Raw genomic sequence first — 18,486 nt, 5'->3', positions numbered from 1 at the left:
AAAAAAAAAAAAAAAAAGAACTGTTCTATCCCCCCCGTCTTTCACGGCTTTCCAATTAAATTGTTACTCAACTCTTCACTAAGTGTGTGAACATTGTGCAGCTTTTAGCTGTGTCCCAACCTTGTTTTTAAAAAAAAAAAAATTCTAGTCCGCTATTAAATCAAGCATTTCTGGTAAAAATGAGTGATGTTATTAAACAAAAGTACATACGGTGACATTTACAAAAGGGAAAAAATGCCTGCTGGTTGCCTCTGTGCATGACCTCTTGGCCCAGGGAGATGGTTCTACCCGGCCAAATGCTGCTTAATGTCATTTATGTCCTTATTAAAGAAAGGTTTCTCTTTTCTTTTTGTTTTAAATCCCTCCTGGTCTGCGCAACAAACCAGTGTGGGTTTTCCTCGTCAGACTTAATGAAATCTACTAATTAAGCAATACACCCTGATTATTTCCTTTTCGTGAGGTGAACTTGCTTTTCTCATGCTTCTGTTTGTTGTTTTGTTATGGCATTAACAGTATTACTGTGCTCTCTTCTCATATTCTAGGAAAGCCTGTCTTTTACTTAAGGATTGAAAATTGTGCCTTTTATTTTCTTATACCATTTACATGTGTTAATATTCCCCATGGTTAACACCTGTACTGGTATTGACCCTTTATGTACAGAAACAGAACAAGTAAATAAAATATACGTCTACTTCTTTAAGTCGCTCTGTCTGGTATCTCTGTCCTCTGTGTTGTCTTTTTAACTCCGATTGTGGGGGGGGGGGGCGGACTTGTTTGCAGCAGCCTGGCGTCACAGGTTGTGTATCTGGAGCACAGGACAGTTGTTCCTGCTCCAATTTTTGACAGTTCCAGTTTTGATTCTGGCTGCGCCCAGGAGAAAGGAAGCAATTAATGAATTTTAATGAAGTGCTAATAAAAGAAAGTCAGCTGACCTACAGAGAGGGGAATGGAAAACTTTTCAAGGGCAGTGCTTCAGATGGGCAAGCTCTGTGAGTGTTCAGCACTTTTAAAACAAGGTGCACATATAAGTATGAGCCAATAGGTCCTTAAGTGTTAATATGATCTGACAAATGATTGTGTATGCAGCAATAGGTGATATGCAGCGCCTAGATATCTGTTTACTGAGTACTGTAAGATATCTAAAGCCCCGATGAGTTACAATTCCCTTACAATACTTGTGCCACTTACAGATGAGCATGGCGTTTTCGACTGTGTCACAGAAAAAGCAGGGCCTTATTGTTCCACTCATGTTTTTAGAGATACCTCCATAAGAGTGGTACAATTATTATTCAAATTTAACCAAATTAAACCATTCTTACCACACTGCCAGGCATAAATCAGACTCCAGATCAGATGCGTTCTCACAGTGGAGAGGTGACAAATAAACCGGACTTCGGCCAAATGTAAGCAAACTCCAAGCATTCACACTGAACCTCCACTGGGACTTAAAGAATATATGAATATGCAAGAATATGCAGCTGTTCCCATGTGTAGCAGCCATGGGCACACACGTATCTATAGTGAATGTATAATGAGTGTTGAATGCTTCTACACAACCTGTTCACTAATTGATGATGTAGCAGCCTGGAAATACTTGCTTGTCCTTCACCACCATTACCATAATAACAAGATGTGTTGGCTTATGGGCTTTTATAAGATTGTGAGGGAATTAATGAATTATGGATAAAGTATGGGAAGTCACAGGAGCAGACTTTGTCAAGGTTAAATCACAGCTAATGCTTGTGATGCTCAGGTGAAAATGCAGATGTTGATGGAACAGATGTAGCATTCCTACATTTATAAGGAAAAAAACTGAGAATATTATGAATACAGTGTGGCAGGGGATTTATATAGCTTTGTTAATCTTCTTTACACACTACTTATTAATCTCAGTCAACAACCTATTCACTAAAGGCTATAAAAAGATTCATACAACATCAACATGGACTTACATGAATGTTTCAGGTTCTGTAATTTTGGTATAAGGCTTTCAAATTGATGATTAGGGTTACTGTATTTATTCCTCTTTCTGGTTTTTACCTCGAGGTGCTTTGATCTTTGTGTGTTTTTGCCAGGTTAAACTGCCATTAAAGCCAGTCGATGTACTCCTCTGGACTGTGATAGGCGGTGGCTGCAGCGAGAATCACCATAATGAATCAAACTTAGCTGAGTCTGACCTCTCCTCAGGGCACAGTGTATGTCTGTGTGTGTGTGTGTGTGTGTGTTAATGGATGTGTGGCACGGTCGATGAAGGCCTTCCTACAGTCCATTACCACAACCCCCCTCAGACTAGCTGTGATGGCAGCTGCCATGCTGTACAGTATATGGCCCATAGAGGTGAATGCACGGTGAATGTTTGCTCTATGAAAATATTAAGATTTTTAGATAAGATAATTATTTTTTAAAGTAAATAAAATAAATAAAAAGATAAATAATGTAACTGATTTTAACATATTAATAAATATGCATAATTCATCTTAATATTCAATGTGTGTATGTCTCAGGACATACAAATTTCTTGTTTTTTTGGTTGGACCATTGGAAACCATTTCTCTGTTCAAACCCCCTATTTTGTGAACATTCGGAGCTATCAGTGACTACAACCGCCCTCACACAGAGAATAATTGACACCATCACATTAACCCTAGTGTTTATTGCTCTAATGAACATAAAGTCTAACATTAGATGTCTGCGCTTAGCCCACATGCTGCCGTCTTTGGGCTTTTGTCAATGAACCAGTGTGTGAAAGTGTTTCAGAGCTTTATCCATCAGTTGTTAGTAAGCACTCATGATGGATAAGATGTAAGCCCATGAATTAATCAGCATTGTAACTGGCACAGTCAGGCTTAGAGTAGCATGTGTGTCGTCGGGTAATGCCAGTCAGTTATCTCAGTCCTCTCTCATGTAATTAGCCATAATAATTTAATAATGTAATAAGAATATCCAAAACAAGTAGCGCACTTTCAATGATGATTTAAAAAACTTAAACCAACACAATTCGCTCCTTTTAAGAGCTCCTCGTTCTAAAGTACATCTTTTGCTTAAAATGGCAGATTGTTTTAAATAGCTCTGCCTTTATATTTGCCACGGTGTAGAACAGAGCTCAAGAACATTAGTCGGCTCTGGTAAAGGCCTTGACTAAACACTTGCATGCCCCTCTGTGCTGGAATTATAACTCGAGCACACTAATTGACCCCATCTGTGGTCTATAATTCATTTCATAGTGAGGTGAGAGGAATCCAGGATGAGCTATGTGGGTGACCCAGATGACCCAGGCTAGTTCTGGAAGACCTGGAGGTTTAAAACAACCATCCCGTAATCTGAATGTCACACTTTCAAACCTCCTTCCAGCCAACGTGTGGTGTTAATGGAGTGTCCTATAGAAACACAGCGACTGCGACCATATCTGCCCCAGGTTTGGCACCATTCATGATCTTGCCTCGTTGATGTTAAAACAGTGTATTACACAGAAACACGTCAGTTGATGTGCTCTAGAAAATTCCGTTGCAGCATGTGCTCCCTGAAGCTTTATAAATGTCCCAGATATGGCTTCCCTCTCTCTCTCGTAAAACATTTACAGCACAGACGTTCCTGCCTTCTGCTGAGGAAACTATGCCAGACTATGATGGTAATTCCACACTAGCTGTCTGTCATCGCTTTATCAGGTCAGACTCACTGCTCTAGGACAGTCTCTCATTGCTCCATCGTTCTTGCTCTTTCTCGCCTTCTATATATACGCTGTTTTTGTGTAATGCTCATGCTCAGAGGATTCACAAACAGAAGATGAAGACATACTTGGTGTTCTTGTGACATTTAATAGCCGAACTCACAGCTAGTTTGTAGTATAGCAATGGCTTACTAGCAGGAGGGTCATGATCCCAAGGAGAGTGTGGGGAACTATCTCTGTGGGATCAGGCTGCCATTACAGTTTTGTTTGGATACATGTGCTGGAGAGCAGAGAGCTCTATGTTCATGGTTTAGTTGTGGTAACTGGAACATGGGTTGCACCTTTGGCAGGTCAATAAGTCTCGATTATGCAATTTTTTCTTTGGATGACAATGTCGGTGGATTGGTTACCACATTGATCCAGACCAAAATATCTCAAAAACTACTGGATGGATGGCCGTGAAATTTGGACAGAACATAATGGTTCCCAGAAATTGTACCATAATGGCTAATGACCTATTCTCTAGTAACGCCACTGAGGTTGACACTCGTGATTTTGAGTTCGTTATCTCATAACACTGGACATTCAAGTTCCCCCGAGGATGAATTCTAATACCGTAAAGGTCCAGTGTGTAACAGTTAGGAGAATCTATTGGCAGAAATGAAATATGATTTTCATAGATGTTTTCATTTGTGTATATTGATCTGAATGTCAGACTTGTATTTTTGTTACAATAGAATGAGCCATTTTTATCTACAGACACTGCAGGTCATTAGTCTTGTTTATTGGTTTGTGGCTCTGATTCAAATGTACAGTATTTGCCGCAGCCCATCCCATTAAGAATCAGATTAGTTTTATGTCTTTAATTCTAATCAGAATACTGTAAAGAATTCCTGAATGTCACACTTGTCTATTCATTGTTGTTCATTTCCATTTATTGTGATAAAACTTTCATCAGCATCTAAACACCCATATACAATTTTGTCACTTTATGATGCAGATACTGATTCGACTTACATATGACTCTAAATCTTTACAATTTTTCACACAGTTTGGTGTTGGATAAAAGTACATTTTGTTATGCATTAAGTTCATTTTTATACTACATTGTATTTTATGTAATTACAGATGAAAATCTTGTATAAACCTCTGATACCTCAATATGATATCTTATTATTATTAAAGGTCTGTTAGAGTATATATAGGCTATATATTTTCATCACAACTACAGATAAAATTTCACACTTATTTTCCGGCTGACTGGATACAGTACAAGAAATAGTATATATTGCATCTCAAAACACAAAATACTGTTACACTGACAACTGTGCAAGCTCAAACTGAATTAGTACATGTGTGACTTAGAATATAAAAAGAGATGAATACTTCAGATGATTTTTGTCCTGTGAAACTGAGAAAAATTAAAGTGATGCCCATATACAATACAAGCTCTTGGAAATATGTGAAACTTTATACACAATTATACACTTTTAACAACTGCTGGAGTGGCGTATCAGTCTGCTGGTCCATTCATAATAACACCATTCCTTTAGGGCTTTAGTGGTTTAATCCACCATCAATGATGTCACCACGGCAACGGGTCAAAGTTCACCAACAGGAGTAGGAGAATAGTGGGTACTGGCTCCAATCCGCTGCGTGGCTGTGTTGGTGGGGATGGTGGTAGTAGCCATGTTGTTGTGCGTTGTGCTCAGCTGTGGCAAGTGGATGAGGTGGAGCGTGGATGGGGGTATGCGTTGCATCTACGTCAGTGGATGTCAGTGGAAATCTGGCGTACTCTGCAGATCTGGGGGGAAAAGCGTGGCGTTATAGTTACTTTTCATGCATCATCATATCTGCTGCCCTTGTATTACACACATTCCTCCTTCATATTGTTGCAGTTAGATATTTGCAACTTTATCGCTTAATTTCTTTTTTTTATGTGTTATAAATGCTTTATTTTCTTGTGCTAGGTCTCATTGGATCTGATCTTGTCCTGGATATTTAAAATCATACCTGTAGGGCTGGTATGCGACGGATGCAGGCACCATCTGCTCTTCACAGCTGTAGTCATAGTCATGCAGTGACAGAGGCTCAGCATGTAGACTCTCAGATGGGTCTTGCTCCAGAGCCCAGGCTGAAAGGTCACCCCCCTTCAATGACTGCTGTGTGGAGGCCTGATTCTTCTCTGGCTGCACTGACTGAGAGGTGGAGGGCATCCTCTGCAGGCCTGAGAGGGAAATACAATGCTTAATAAAGATCTCATATGAGGCTAATTGCATTGGTACACAAGCTGTATGAAATGCTGTACTTGAAAATGACTTACCTGGAGGACTGTTGCAAAGCTCTTTCCTGTCCAGTGCTGCTCTTTTTGCAGGAGGGCTTCTATTTGGACGGCACCTATGAAACAATAGAGCATTTTTTACACTTCTGTATTTTTACTGTTGTTTCCCTATATGCTATTATTGGCTTAAAACAAAAGTAAAAAAACATAACACAAGGTACATATACAAATATGGTCTTGTGGTTTAATTGAACTAATCACTATAATTCCTACCTTTTACTGTGGGAGTGGGTGCCTCCCTCCCTGAATCCCTTGGCGAACGGGTTGTGGTCAATCTTCAATTTGGTGATCTAAAAAAGGGCAAGAAAAAGTTTGTTGTCAAAACCGCATTCTTTTGTTTCAATCAAACAGGAATACTACTACACTACTTCTGTGTTTAGTTCTGCTGCACATGTTTATACCTTTGGGTTTTGGTAAGCAGTCACTGCAGTGAAGGTCGTCTCTGGGAAGGAGAAGGTCTGAAATGGGCCCCAGCGGACAGTGTAAGGACTGTCTGCCTGGGTGACATGAAACCTGGGGTAGTAGCGATGCATGGAGTGCAGGATGATCTGATGGGTAAAAAAAGACCAGAATGAGCACACAAAAAAAACTGTGCTAAACTAAACATAGCATGGTATAATCATTTTTAACCCTGTGTGTAAGGTGGCGTCTTACGTGGCCGTGCTGGTCCAAAGTGTTGTTGGTGAGCTTCATTTTGAGAAAAGACAACGACTGCTTCATCCAGTGACTTCCTGGGGCTGGGGAGTCTGGGTGCATGTATGTCCGACACGGGGGCTGGGGCTCTGCCTTCCCTGCGACCTCCCACTGCTCCTTTTTCCACTACAGAGAATGGGGGAGGGATGGATACAAGGTTATCAAGTGTGAGACCTGAGCACATGTATGATCAAAAGTCTGCATTAAGCATGAAATGCCTTTTTTGAACTTCATAATGACTGCTGCAATGCAAAGAGAGCTGTAGTGCATAGAACTTTGTTCGTGTGTGGTACAACATGTGTCTATTTTTCTGCTCACTTATTTTTTGTAAGGGAAATCATAAAAAAAACACTGCACAAATTCACCACCACCCAAAAAACATCCTGTGTCCTCACCTACAGTTCTTCTCCCTTTATTATGCACTTCATTGTTTCCAAGTGTGTGCTAAAAGCAATATCTGTGACCAAATGGGCCACAGCAGGTAAGAGTCATTGAATGTATGGATGGCTGACTGCTCCCTCATTCACCGATTGCGAATAAGGAGGGGTGCTAATTGATTGGGCCTCCAGCCGAGAGTGCACAAACAGGAAGCAATGAAAGGCTTTGATATGCAGCGGCGAACGGCCCAGAGTGGGCAGGCCAATGTCTGGCTGCAGACTGCTGTGTTTTACATACTGCAGTCTCTGGGCAAAATGTGGAAAACAACAACAATCAAGAAATTGGAAAGCTTTGTGCTAAATGAACATGCTCTGTCTGAAACCAAAGGAGTGCATACAGTGTGTGTTGTACATGCATTTACCTTGTATTTGAAGCTGTCTACAGGAACCATATCCACCATGATGACATAATTGGCAAAAGGTTGGAGCCCAGATAGACTGATACTGCAGTGTGGAAACATTCTCCTGAAACAGATACACAAAACCATGGTTTAAATGAGTTTGCAAAATGGTTGCAACCAGAAAAGTTAGTTTCTTGTATGTTTTGATCAATGGCACAAAGCACTAATGCTATTTTCAGTACAGAGAGAGTCTTATTTCAGTACTCGACTAACTGTACCTTCCATGCTTTGTTATTATCATCTCAGTCCCGATGCTGTGAAAGGACTTCCAGAGATCTGCATTCTCCAGGGTCATCCTGATGCAGCCTTGCTGATATGAGTCAGCTGCTGGTGGGGACCGGCGCATGCTGAGATTCGATTTGGGGTCTGTGGAGAAAACACATGCATAAAAGTTCTGCATAATGTGTTTAATAGCACATTACTGGTTTGTTGCAGTGTGGAGTTTATAGGAGTAATGAAAACAGGAACAAAATATGCTCTCAAAAAGCATGCAGAACATAAGACATATCTCTCTGTGAACAGTTCCACTTAAAATGTTTTCTACTGAGATACAAGGATATGTTTTGCACTTTTTTTAAAATTCTAAATATTCCTATCAGTAAAATACTAATGACAATTGTTGACATGCTCTGAAAGAAATGTTTGTGGTAGAAAGTAATCGGAAATAAGGAAAACAGAAATAACCATCACAGTGTGTATTACATTGCACATACAGCATAGTTACATTCAATAGGATAGAACTTACCAGAGATGTGTTGCATTGTTACTGTGTCCTCCTAATGTTGCCACCAATGCAGAAGTTCTGAGACAAAGTGCTGCTTTCAGGTGCTCTAACGCTGAAGTCAAATAAATAGGGGTCTCTATCCTTGGAAAGTCTGACCCTTGAACTTGATTGGTCATCACAGAAAGGGTGGGGTCTAAACAGCCAAGGGGGTGGTGTCAGAGCAGAGTGAGGGGGCAGGTGAGAATACTACCTGATGTAGTAGATCTAGTTGTAAACTCAAAAGTTGATGTACCAGGCTGCAGGACTGTGCATAGATGTTGGTGTTCATTTGTTCAAAGATATGTGCCATTTCAGTACTCGTATGTTGGGGTGAAAGTCTATGTTTGGATATATATCGACTTGCAAAGTCTTTCATTCTTACCATTTTGTTATTTTTTATCCCAGAGAGACAAACTGGCAAAATATGTCATAAAAGAGATGTTTAGATTTTATCATAAGACTATCTTTAAAGAGATATGAATGATAATCCACTAAATGGGAACATAAATATGTCTAATACATTAGTGTGTCTGCTTACTCTGTTTTCCTTGTTGGTTCTTATGGGTGACCCTTGAACAGACTTTTAGGGACAATCACAACAATGGCTTCTACGATTCTGTAGATATGTCCAAAGACATAATCTATCAAAGACTTTATTGTGATGAATTTGAAGTGCTCAACTATATTCCATCCATACTCTATGTATGCACTAGGTGCATTAAAGAGTCACTGTCCTTCAGTCCAAGTTGAAAGATGGTGAGCAGAATTTCAAAGTGCCCCCGGGGGGTGGAAGAGCAGACTAACAGGTCCCTTCCTGGCAGCTTTGATTGTGTATTGAGAACAAGTCTGCAGATTACAGAGGTGATTAGAGTTGTTGGGGTATAGCCTTGACAATGGTGGACAATGCCGCTAATCCTGTGTGGCCATTTGGCCCCTGCCCCCAACCCCAGTACCCTGGGAGGAGAGTGGGCCTGATGGAGCCAGCAGTTAGCAGCCCATTCACATGAAAGACTGATGGGAGGAAGGGAAGAGCAGCAGTTTGGACTTCAGAGGACACAGTTTACAGCCCAATGAATGTAATCCTACATGAATTTCATGAACAATTTTAAATTCAAATGGAGATCTCCATGTCCAGAGACACCAACTACAGGCTGAATTGCGGGGGAGGGGATTGTATGTTATACAGTGTATATATTTCCATTTGTTGGAATGGTACAGCCACAAAAACATGGAAACTTAGGGGTTTGAATGTTTCCATATACAAACAACATATAGCTTCAATGAAGAGTTGAACCAAGATGAAACAGGATATATGTGATACGACAAAGTAGAATTTTGCAACCTTGAAACTACTTAAGGAAAAAGGGAACAAAAACTAGACAAGGGATTAAAACTCTCCCACTCTTAAGACAAATGGAAGGCTCTGCAAAAGGGTTATCACTGTCTGCTTACTCAAAGAAATTAAGAATATAGTATGTCCTAAAAGAAGTTCCATAGGTCCATACTGTACATTATTTACCTGAGCAGAATGAGTCACCTCTACTGATTTCAGAGCTCCCTTAGGGAGAGCAGCCCACTGTGTTTATGAGGTCTTTCTGCACCAACTGTAGGCATGTTGAAACATTTCCCCTCTGCTTAAATCAACTTCTGGCTTGAAGTTGGAATTCAGTCTGTTCCTGCCTGCGGCGTGTCTCACCTCTGCAGCTATGCTACAAAGTCAATTTAAAATGTCAACATTTTACATTGGATTTTAGGTTGCTTCACAGTTTTACAAAGTGGTTTGCTGTGAATTCAACAGCAAAGTGAACAGCAAGCAAACACTGTGTCTCGTTTCTGTAATGCATCAGTTCTGCTGCAGTAAAAATATCTCATGGCACAGGAAATGTTGTGGCTTCAACAGTTTCGACTAGTAAGTTGAAGCTGCAGCTGGAAGATGCAGTGCGTGACCTCAGTGGTGGTAGTGTGGAGATGTGGCTCTGTGATCTGTTCACCACTTGGATATAGTGGGTGACTGTGCGGGAGGGATCCTTTCTCCGGCTTCTAAAACTGAATGCTAAGGTACTCCCCAAGCAAGGCATTTCATTTCTAGGGAAAGAGAGATGTGTGTTTGTGTGGGGAGGGGGAATTCACAACACTTTAATTTATTCCAAAAGCAACCTCCTCCACCATCTTATAAACCAAAACCACATTGTCAGCCTAACATACAAAACTGATAATTCTGCAAGGCAAAGATCAAGAGAGAACGGTGAAGCTGCAAGTTGTTCCAATGCTTTAATCTAATAAAGTATGTTGGTTAAGGTATGCTAGCCTTTACTGGAGCTGTGTGATAAATTAACATACATTTGTGGTATAATATTGTTCTCCATTGTCCCACAACTAAGATCTGAAGAAATGTTTAGAAACCTTAATAAAGGCTCATTAAAGCTCTTGTTTGCCCATACTGCCACCTACTGGATCTCTCCCTGAAAATTCAAATTGCTGTAAACTAATCATACAATTTCTTTTGGTATAGATATACAGTATCTGCTTTATGCTGTTGTCTAATTAATGTGTCCTTGTGATCAATAATACCCACAATGCCATTCGGCCTTCAGCCCCAACAGTTATCTGGCAGTGCCCTGAAGAGATCCAATCAAACTGCTTTAAGAACAGAATTAAGTAGAAAAACAGATAACAAAAACATCAAAGTTAGGCACTTTGTATATAAACTGTACTTTACCCTAAACCAGTGTACATAAATGTATGTGGAGAACCAGTATAGTGCCTAACGGCAATTTAAACGCAGTATATTTGGAAGAAATATTTATATAAAGACTGGTATTTACATATGGATTAGTATGTAGAGTAATACATTAATCAAGCAAAATGTGAAAAATATACATATACAAATTACAATATGTATGAACAAATTATATACATGTTTTACATAACAAAAGTATGTAATTTATATAATACATATGAGATAACAGAATACAATGGAATAGAGAAACATTTTCTGTAGACCATAAACCCACAGTCTGCTGAGCAGGCTGACACATGCATTTGGGAAAATTTGCTTTTCTGCACCTAATATACTAACACACAGTACTCTGTCTGAAGGCTGTTTCACCGGAGCTAAAATAATATTAGGAGGAAGGTAATACCATTGTCGGAGAAGTACTCAATTATTATAAAGGATAAAAACATATTTACATTTATTCAGTTTCTACTATTCTGTCTTATTATGTTAGCGTAGGGGGTGTTGTTTTAGGGGTATGATGCATTAAATGTATTCCAGCACTGATCGTCTGACAACAACAAACACAGAAAAGCATGAAAGTTGCAAATTACACTATTATTTCTCACTTTTGTGGTAAAATATAATGTTTGGGTTTACAGGACAGGGCACAGAATATATATGTATGTACATATATAAGATTCACAGGGTAGACAAAGTCATGTTTCAAAAGAGAAATACAAACAGCGAGGAAAGTAAACATACTGTAAGTTCTGTAAAGGTCTAACCAAGGACATCTTAAAACTCAAAGGGGGAGGAAAAGATTTTCATGCAAAGGGAATAACGACTCTTCGACTTTTAGCGTGAAAAGCGTGACAAATTAAAGGAAATTGAAAAGGAATTGATGGAAAGAGAGGAAAGAGAGAAATTAATGAAACATTAAACTGAAAAATTAGAGGAGGAAGACGGGAAGAAAGGCAAGACAAAGAGAAGGGCAAGAGAAAGTGAAGGCAGTGGAGAAAGTGATGAAAGATGAGGAGGAAGCCCTTGAGAGAGGGCACAAGAGGGAAAAAAACCCTCTTGAGACAGGAAGGGGAAGCTAAAGATAAAAAGGTAGAAGGAAACTGAAAGGACATTTTTTCATCTGGGAGAAGGACAATAAAAAAGAGAGGAGGCCCTCAAAGTAAGGAGTTTGGAGCTTTATACGGAAATAAGTTAGTTTCAGATGCTCTAAAGTGGAATATATTTATCAATAACAAAACTTTTTGACTGGTAAGAAACTCAACTGGCTGTAGATCTAATAAAAACTGACAGAGTGTATGAGGAAGACCCAGGGGAGTTAGACCTTAAGTCAAAGCCTATGAACAGAACCCCACAGAAATATTTAACAAGACGCCTGAAGAGATCAGAGCCGAGACCCCTGCAGACACTTCTGCTACCAGCACAGTCGGCTCAGGTGAAATCTGAAGGAACGAATGAAAGAAACATCGAAGGGGCTTTAACCTGCTTGAACCTAAATCATTATTGGGTCTTAGTCTTTCTGCTCTAGTCTCTAATCAATCATTTGAGAGCACCGTGCTGGGGAAATTCTGCCTGTTTTCAGTCTTTTCAGTATTGACGAGTGACATGTTTTTATAAAATTGCAGTACACACTGTATTTCTTATTTTAAGTGACTTTGGTTACTGGCATTCATACATACATACCTTTACAATTATCAGCAACATCTTACTGGTTTGACAACTTGTGTCAAATGTTCATATTTTATCACCAGCAGAGGGCAGCACGGTACCAACAAATAGTAATTGCAAATATGTGTAGATTTTGACCTTTCTTTATCTTTTACAATTGAATTCACACATTTTTTCCAATATGAGTTAATAATCACAGAAAAAAGCCAAGCAATGCTCGACTACTGTGGGAAATTCAGAGTGTGTAAATCACTTAATCACAAGCGCCTTCATGTGTTTGGACGTCGAGACGGAAGTGCAGCACCTTATCTTGCATTATCTGTATAAGTCAGGGCGAATACAGTTGCTACAAATTCCGATGCATGTTCAGAAAAGAGTTCTATGCCGTTTGCCACCACAACAGATGGTGGATCTCACAGTTAACATCCTACCACATCCTCTCAAACCAATCCCATGACACATTCTTAGGTTCTGCAGGAAATCGCTCCGGCTGTGAATGCTTCAGCTTCAGCGTGGTTCACTTCAGGGCTGATTGATTGGCTCTGGCCCGGCCTACAGGAGCCCTGCCATTGATAGTCAGTGCGAAGGCCTTCAAGTGTCATTTCCAGTTAAAGAAAAAGATCTGTGGCCAGCCGGCGGTATCTCACACATTTAAATACATTTACATATTTGTAATGCACTTGCAGGCTGAACTCACTCATATCTGATGGGGTTTAGTCATGCTTGCAGAGGGTGTAAGAGAGTTAAATAGTGGGATATTCAGTGTGCACGTATCCATGTGAAATCCAAAGAGGTTCCACCTTTACAACTCACTCTATTTCCTACTATTGGGCTACTACTGTGGCATCCCTTGCAGCGTCTCCCACGGCTCAAACGTTGTTCCTTGTCAGGTGTTTAGAGGGCTGTGTTGTGCATTCTGCACCTGTGCCGGCTTCGGGGGGTCCTGCTCCGAGCTCTTTGATGTGTGCGTGAGGACAGGCGAGATGCAAAAATGGACAGCCACAACAACAGCTGCTGCTCTCCCTTATGACCACCACCTCTTGGTCTGCACACGCACACACACACACACACACACACACACAGAAATAATCATATGCATGTGTCTGTGTGGGGTTAGCCGAGCTACCAGTGGTACAAAGAGAGTGTGAGAGTGTCTGATAGAGAGCATGGTTCAGAATTCATATCACTGCAGAGCACTAACCTCCCCTGTCTGAGGCAATCTCTCTCTGTCTCACACACACACACACACACACACACACAATCACACGTACACCAAATCAAACTCATATACAGAGCAGATTGATTTTGTGTTGCCCTTTTCTGGTACTAGCATCTTGTCATAGGTCTGACATCTGGCACCTGTCTGAATGGGAGAACATTGTTTTTCAGACAGTACTTTCTCCCAGACTTTTATTTAGAAATCGCTATCTGTATGACAACTTAGGTCTTTTTACCATTGATTTTAAAATTATCTATATCTGTGATACTCATCTGTTTTGCTGTGATCTGGGAGCGTCAATAATAACAAGTCAGCGACATGAGCTGTCAGATGATCAAATTTGAATTTGGAAGAGAAAACAAACGGTAAACATATTAACAGTTTAAAGACAATCTTTCTGCTTCAACTTTGACTTTCTGACTTGCCATAGTTGTCCATGTACACAGTTCTCCTGTGCAATCACAGGTTCACCTCCAAATTAAATGGTTTAGATCAGTCCTCGACCTTTTTAATGTCAAGGACCCCCCAAATTGATCCACATGAGGTTGTAGACCCGTATTTGATAAGATGTAGTCTCAGGGAAGAGTGTGAAACCTATGCATTCTCTCATTGGGCTAACTTGTAGTCAGTGAAATTGTTAAATTAAAATATTGCCCATTTTCCATCCCTGGACCCCCAAGTTGAGAACCACTGGTTTATTTAATCTGGCGAAAAGCCTTGTCTGATCATCTCCTCTGACCTTAACCTAGTGCTGTCACCCTGTACCTAGATCTGAGCTGTTACTTTGATGAGTTTATGCATTGTTATCATAAATGGAGCGAAGCCTACAAGTTAGTTGAGGCAGGCAACTCGAGCTGCGCTGCTATAGATGCACAACACGCATAACACTCCATTAACACCAACCAAGCACACCCTTCCAATCTGGCGGTCTATTTAAGCTACAACATTTCCCAGCTCTCCTTCTGCTCTTTCAATGCCGCCGCTGCCCTGCCCCATTGTTGCTGCCTGCTGTTCTGTAAGCCCCACCGGAACCCCAGTATCCACCTGTAGGCCCCCGGCTAGGGGGTTTAAGGTATTTGCACATCACTCCCCAATATCTACGGGGAATGATGAGGTCGGAGTCTAGAGGCCACAATCTAACTGCTGTTTTAAACTTTTAAGATGTGAGTTGTCTGACTAAACTGATGGAAATGATCAAAGCCATAAAAACAAGGCTGACAGAATAGTCCTTTAACAGACTGTATCTATACTGTGTGGAAACTGTTTCCTATCTCCTATGTGGATTATGTACTTACTGCTAAATTGCCTCTTTATCTTTGCCACTGTCTCTGTGGAGATGACATTTCATTTCTTTTTCTATCTCTACATCTGTTCCTATTTTTCTATGTTTGTTGGTGGTTTTGTTCTGTTCAGTTTTCAGTTTGCCTGTTTCTATCCCTGTGTATCTGTCTATTAATCTGTCACTTCTTGTCCATTTGTCTCTTCTCTCTCGCCGTACGCTCCCTGCCTGTAAACCATCCCCGAGTTCTCCGATTTGCAAGCAGCTCCTCCACTCTTGAATATTTCAGTTACAGAGTGATTGATTGGTTCTGCCTGCCCCATCTGGAAACTCAAGCAGAGAGAGTGCCATGTGTCAACTATTAAAGAAGCTCCATGGATGATGACATTTTTTTTTTTTTTTGCATATTCAGTGAAACTTTTTTTTTAAAATGATAACTTTCTATTTTCAATAACATTGCAATATTGGTAAATTAAACACATCTAATTGGTTCGTCAGTGGTTTCTTTCCCCAAACAGGACACACAGCCAGAAAGCCACCCATTTCTGCTGCATTTGCCTGTGGGTGCAGGTGCTCTCCTGGTGGCTGCTGAGCCACACAAGTTAATTAATACCACTCGAGTGTGTCAGGAGGAGGGAAGGAAAACTGCTGCTGTTGGCAGAAATGGCGATTGAGTGACTTTTTAAACTTTTAAACTTCATTTTACCTCAAAACAGAATGAAGTTTTGGGTCTTCATTATTTTGCCGGGGTTTCATCCGCAGCCTTTGGGTAGAATAAATGAACAAACATCCCCACAAACACCTGCATAGACACGCAGATACTGTATTTGTGCTTGTGCATGATTAGAGCAATACTTCCGTGTGGATTGTAACTGAAACTTAGGTGTCAATTTAGTGTTTATTGTGTGTGTGAAATTACGCCCTTGCAAAACAAATTGCAGTAAAGGACAGTGCTGTCTTGTCAGTGGAGATGCATATACAGTATTTATCACTATATCATAAAATCTTAGGTCTCTATCAACAAAAGTTATAGGTCAATGTATTAATAATACAGACATTTTCATAGTATTTCTGATTTTCATTAATTCAGAAAGCATAATATAAAAAATGTCATAACAATGAAAGTGCTATATATTTATATAAATAAGTAAAATGCCAGAAATAGCATTCACAATTCACTTCTTCGAAGAAGAAGTTCTGACTTATTGTGCCCCCCTCCCCCCAACCCCACTTCTGAAACCAAGCCCTTGTGTGCTAGTGTGTGTTTACTCGTGTGTGTGTGTGATTATACCAAGACTTGACAGGCCTGACATCCTGTTAACTTTGATCTCTGAATTAGCAGTATCTGAGCTGGTGAATATTTCTGGTGACATTACTTTTCTGATTCTCCTTCCCCAAAAAAACATGGGTATACTGTTTAATCCTCTGCCAGCAAATCTGTTCATAAGGCTGACTCAGAGTGAGTGTGTGGTGTGATTGACATGATGTGGTTTACTTTCCTGATCAGCAGCAGTGACCATTACAAGAGAAAAACATGCTTTAGAACATCAGAGAGATGGATAGCACTTCCCAGTTGGTGTGTGCAAGCTGTCATGTTACCTTCATCTGTCTTCAAGACCAGGCTTCTTTTCAATGACACGAAATAATTACACAGTCAGCCGCAACACAGAGTACTCATAAAAATCTGTCAAATTCACGTGACCACAGTTATAGCCAATAAAGTCGTTCAGATTATTTTATTTTTCTAGAAAAATATTTTACATTAGAAAACACAGCTTAAAATATACACAGTTCACTCGGTTATGCAATAACTGCAGAACCTTTCAACTCAAATATATCAGTCTATAGGTAAATATATCTTTACAGCAAGAATAAATCCAGGGGCCGAGTTGTGACTCTTGTCTTCAGGAGTTCGGGGTGATGAAGGAAATGCATCCAACAGTCACAAAAAGGCTCTATAAACTCTATGACCTGATCAAAACAATGTAAAATAAACGGGTATATCATTTCATCTGAATCGGATACAAAAGATACAACTAAACCAAGAGCAGGGAATGCTTCCAAACCGGAGGTTTAAATGATGAACCCATGGAAATACGTGTACGAGCAGCAGTTCCTAACTTCAGAGTACAGTTGAGGGATTTAAGCAGGAAAACTGGTGCTGACAGAGTCCATCCACCTACTCATCCATCCACCTTTACACTCTCACAGCAAGAAGTTTGCACACTGCCTGCAAGAGCAGGAGCCGAAACATTCATGCTGATCACGAGTCAAGCTATTTCCGACCTAAACTTATATATATATATCCTCAATTACCTCTGGTGCTATCCAGCCATGCAGATAATTTCTGAGACACCCAATACAATGGAGGTGAATGTAAAGTGCTAGTCGTGCACACAGCAATGAAAAAAAACGTTTAAAACTTTAAATCTTTTCAAATTCAACAGCAGTGTGTCTTTTCAGAAACAGTGTCCCGTGTTACTCTGGATAATCTATAGACATTGTTGTAAACAGTTTTCTCTGGAACTACTTTTTAACAAAGGAAATAATCCCTATGAGGTCTGCGGATTATCCAGAGTAACACTGACAATGTTTTTTTGCAAAGACACGCTACTGTTGAGTCTTTCAAATGTCATTTTCCAGTGTGTTGAGCAGCACAAACAAAATTCCTTTCATCTCCATTGTACTGGGGTGGAGGCAGAAACTGTACAGAAACAAAAACTGAACCATCTAGTGGCTGGATTCCGCTAGAGGTAAGAGAGAGAGAGAGAGTGAGAGAGTTGAAAATATGCTTTTTGGTCATTTTGAACTAATTTTGGTGACCTACCCTGTAATAAAGCATCTGCTGTAAATTCATAAAATATGCAACAGTGTGTTGACATGGTGTTCGCCTTTGCACCTGCCTACATCCCAGAATGCCTTTAACTGGTTTGTATGCAAGGCTTTGTTGCTGTAAACCTGCTGCACACAAAGACAAATAATCACTGTCGGTGCTCTTGGAATACATTTGCTGTTCAATAACCTTTTTCCTTGTAGAGATGAGGCAGTTTGACCATTCAGTGAAAAATGTTGTAAAGCATTGTGAGTGGATTGTTGCCTATAAGGATGATTATTTTAGTTGGCAATGCCCACCAAATGACATGTAAAATAAATAACATCAAAATTAGCGGGAAAAAAAAATACCAAATGATATAATAAAAACAACATTTTCCAGTTCTTCCAATAACTGTCCACTGGCCCTCCAACAATCAGCTCAGGAACTCTGTCCCCTGCTTTGGCAT

The 18,486-nt window shown here is 40.1% G+C and overlaps 2 protein-coding genes across 2 annotated transcripts in view; both read right to left on the bottom strand.

Moving 5' to 3' along the window:
* Positions 1 to 5,275: 5,275 nt before the first annotated feature.
* On the bottom strand, positions 5,276 to 8,300 carry LOC118332965 (T-box-containing protein TBX6L-like). The gene is made up of 9 exons (XM_035668426.1): positions 8,285 to 8,300; positions 7,758 to 7,905; positions 7,501 to 7,603; positions 6,663 to 6,827; positions 6,410 to 6,556; positions 6,222 to 6,298; positions 5,991 to 6,064; positions 5,681 to 5,894; positions 5,276 to 5,471 (listed from the first exon to the last, which is right to left on the bottom strand). Exons 1-9 carry the CDS (start codon positions 8,298 to 8,300, stop codon positions 5,276 to 5,278), a joined length of 1,140 nt encoding a protein of 379 aa, XP_035524319.1.
* Positions 8,301 to 17,997: 9,697 nt separating this feature from the next.
* The window catches only part of LOC118332860 (matrix metalloproteinase-17-like), a gene marked incomplete in the record, with an annotated part of 47,166 nt that continues 46,677 nt past the window's right edge, over positions 17,998 to 18,486 (bottom strand). The window contains 1 exon segment of the mRNA XM_035668294.1: positions 17,998 to 18,486. Coding sequence (XP_035524187.1) covers position 18,486 — 1 coding nt within the window.

This window comes from Morone saxatilis, unplaced genomic scaffold (genome assembly GCF_004916995.1).
Source record: "Morone saxatilis isolate NCDOM2014 unplaced genomic scaffold, NCSU_SB_2.0 Contig21, whole genome shotgun sequence".
NCBI lineage: Eukaryota > Metazoa > Chordata > Actinopteri > Moronidae > Morone > Morone saxatilis.
This window is presented reverse-complemented; position numbering and strand designations above follow the sequence as displayed.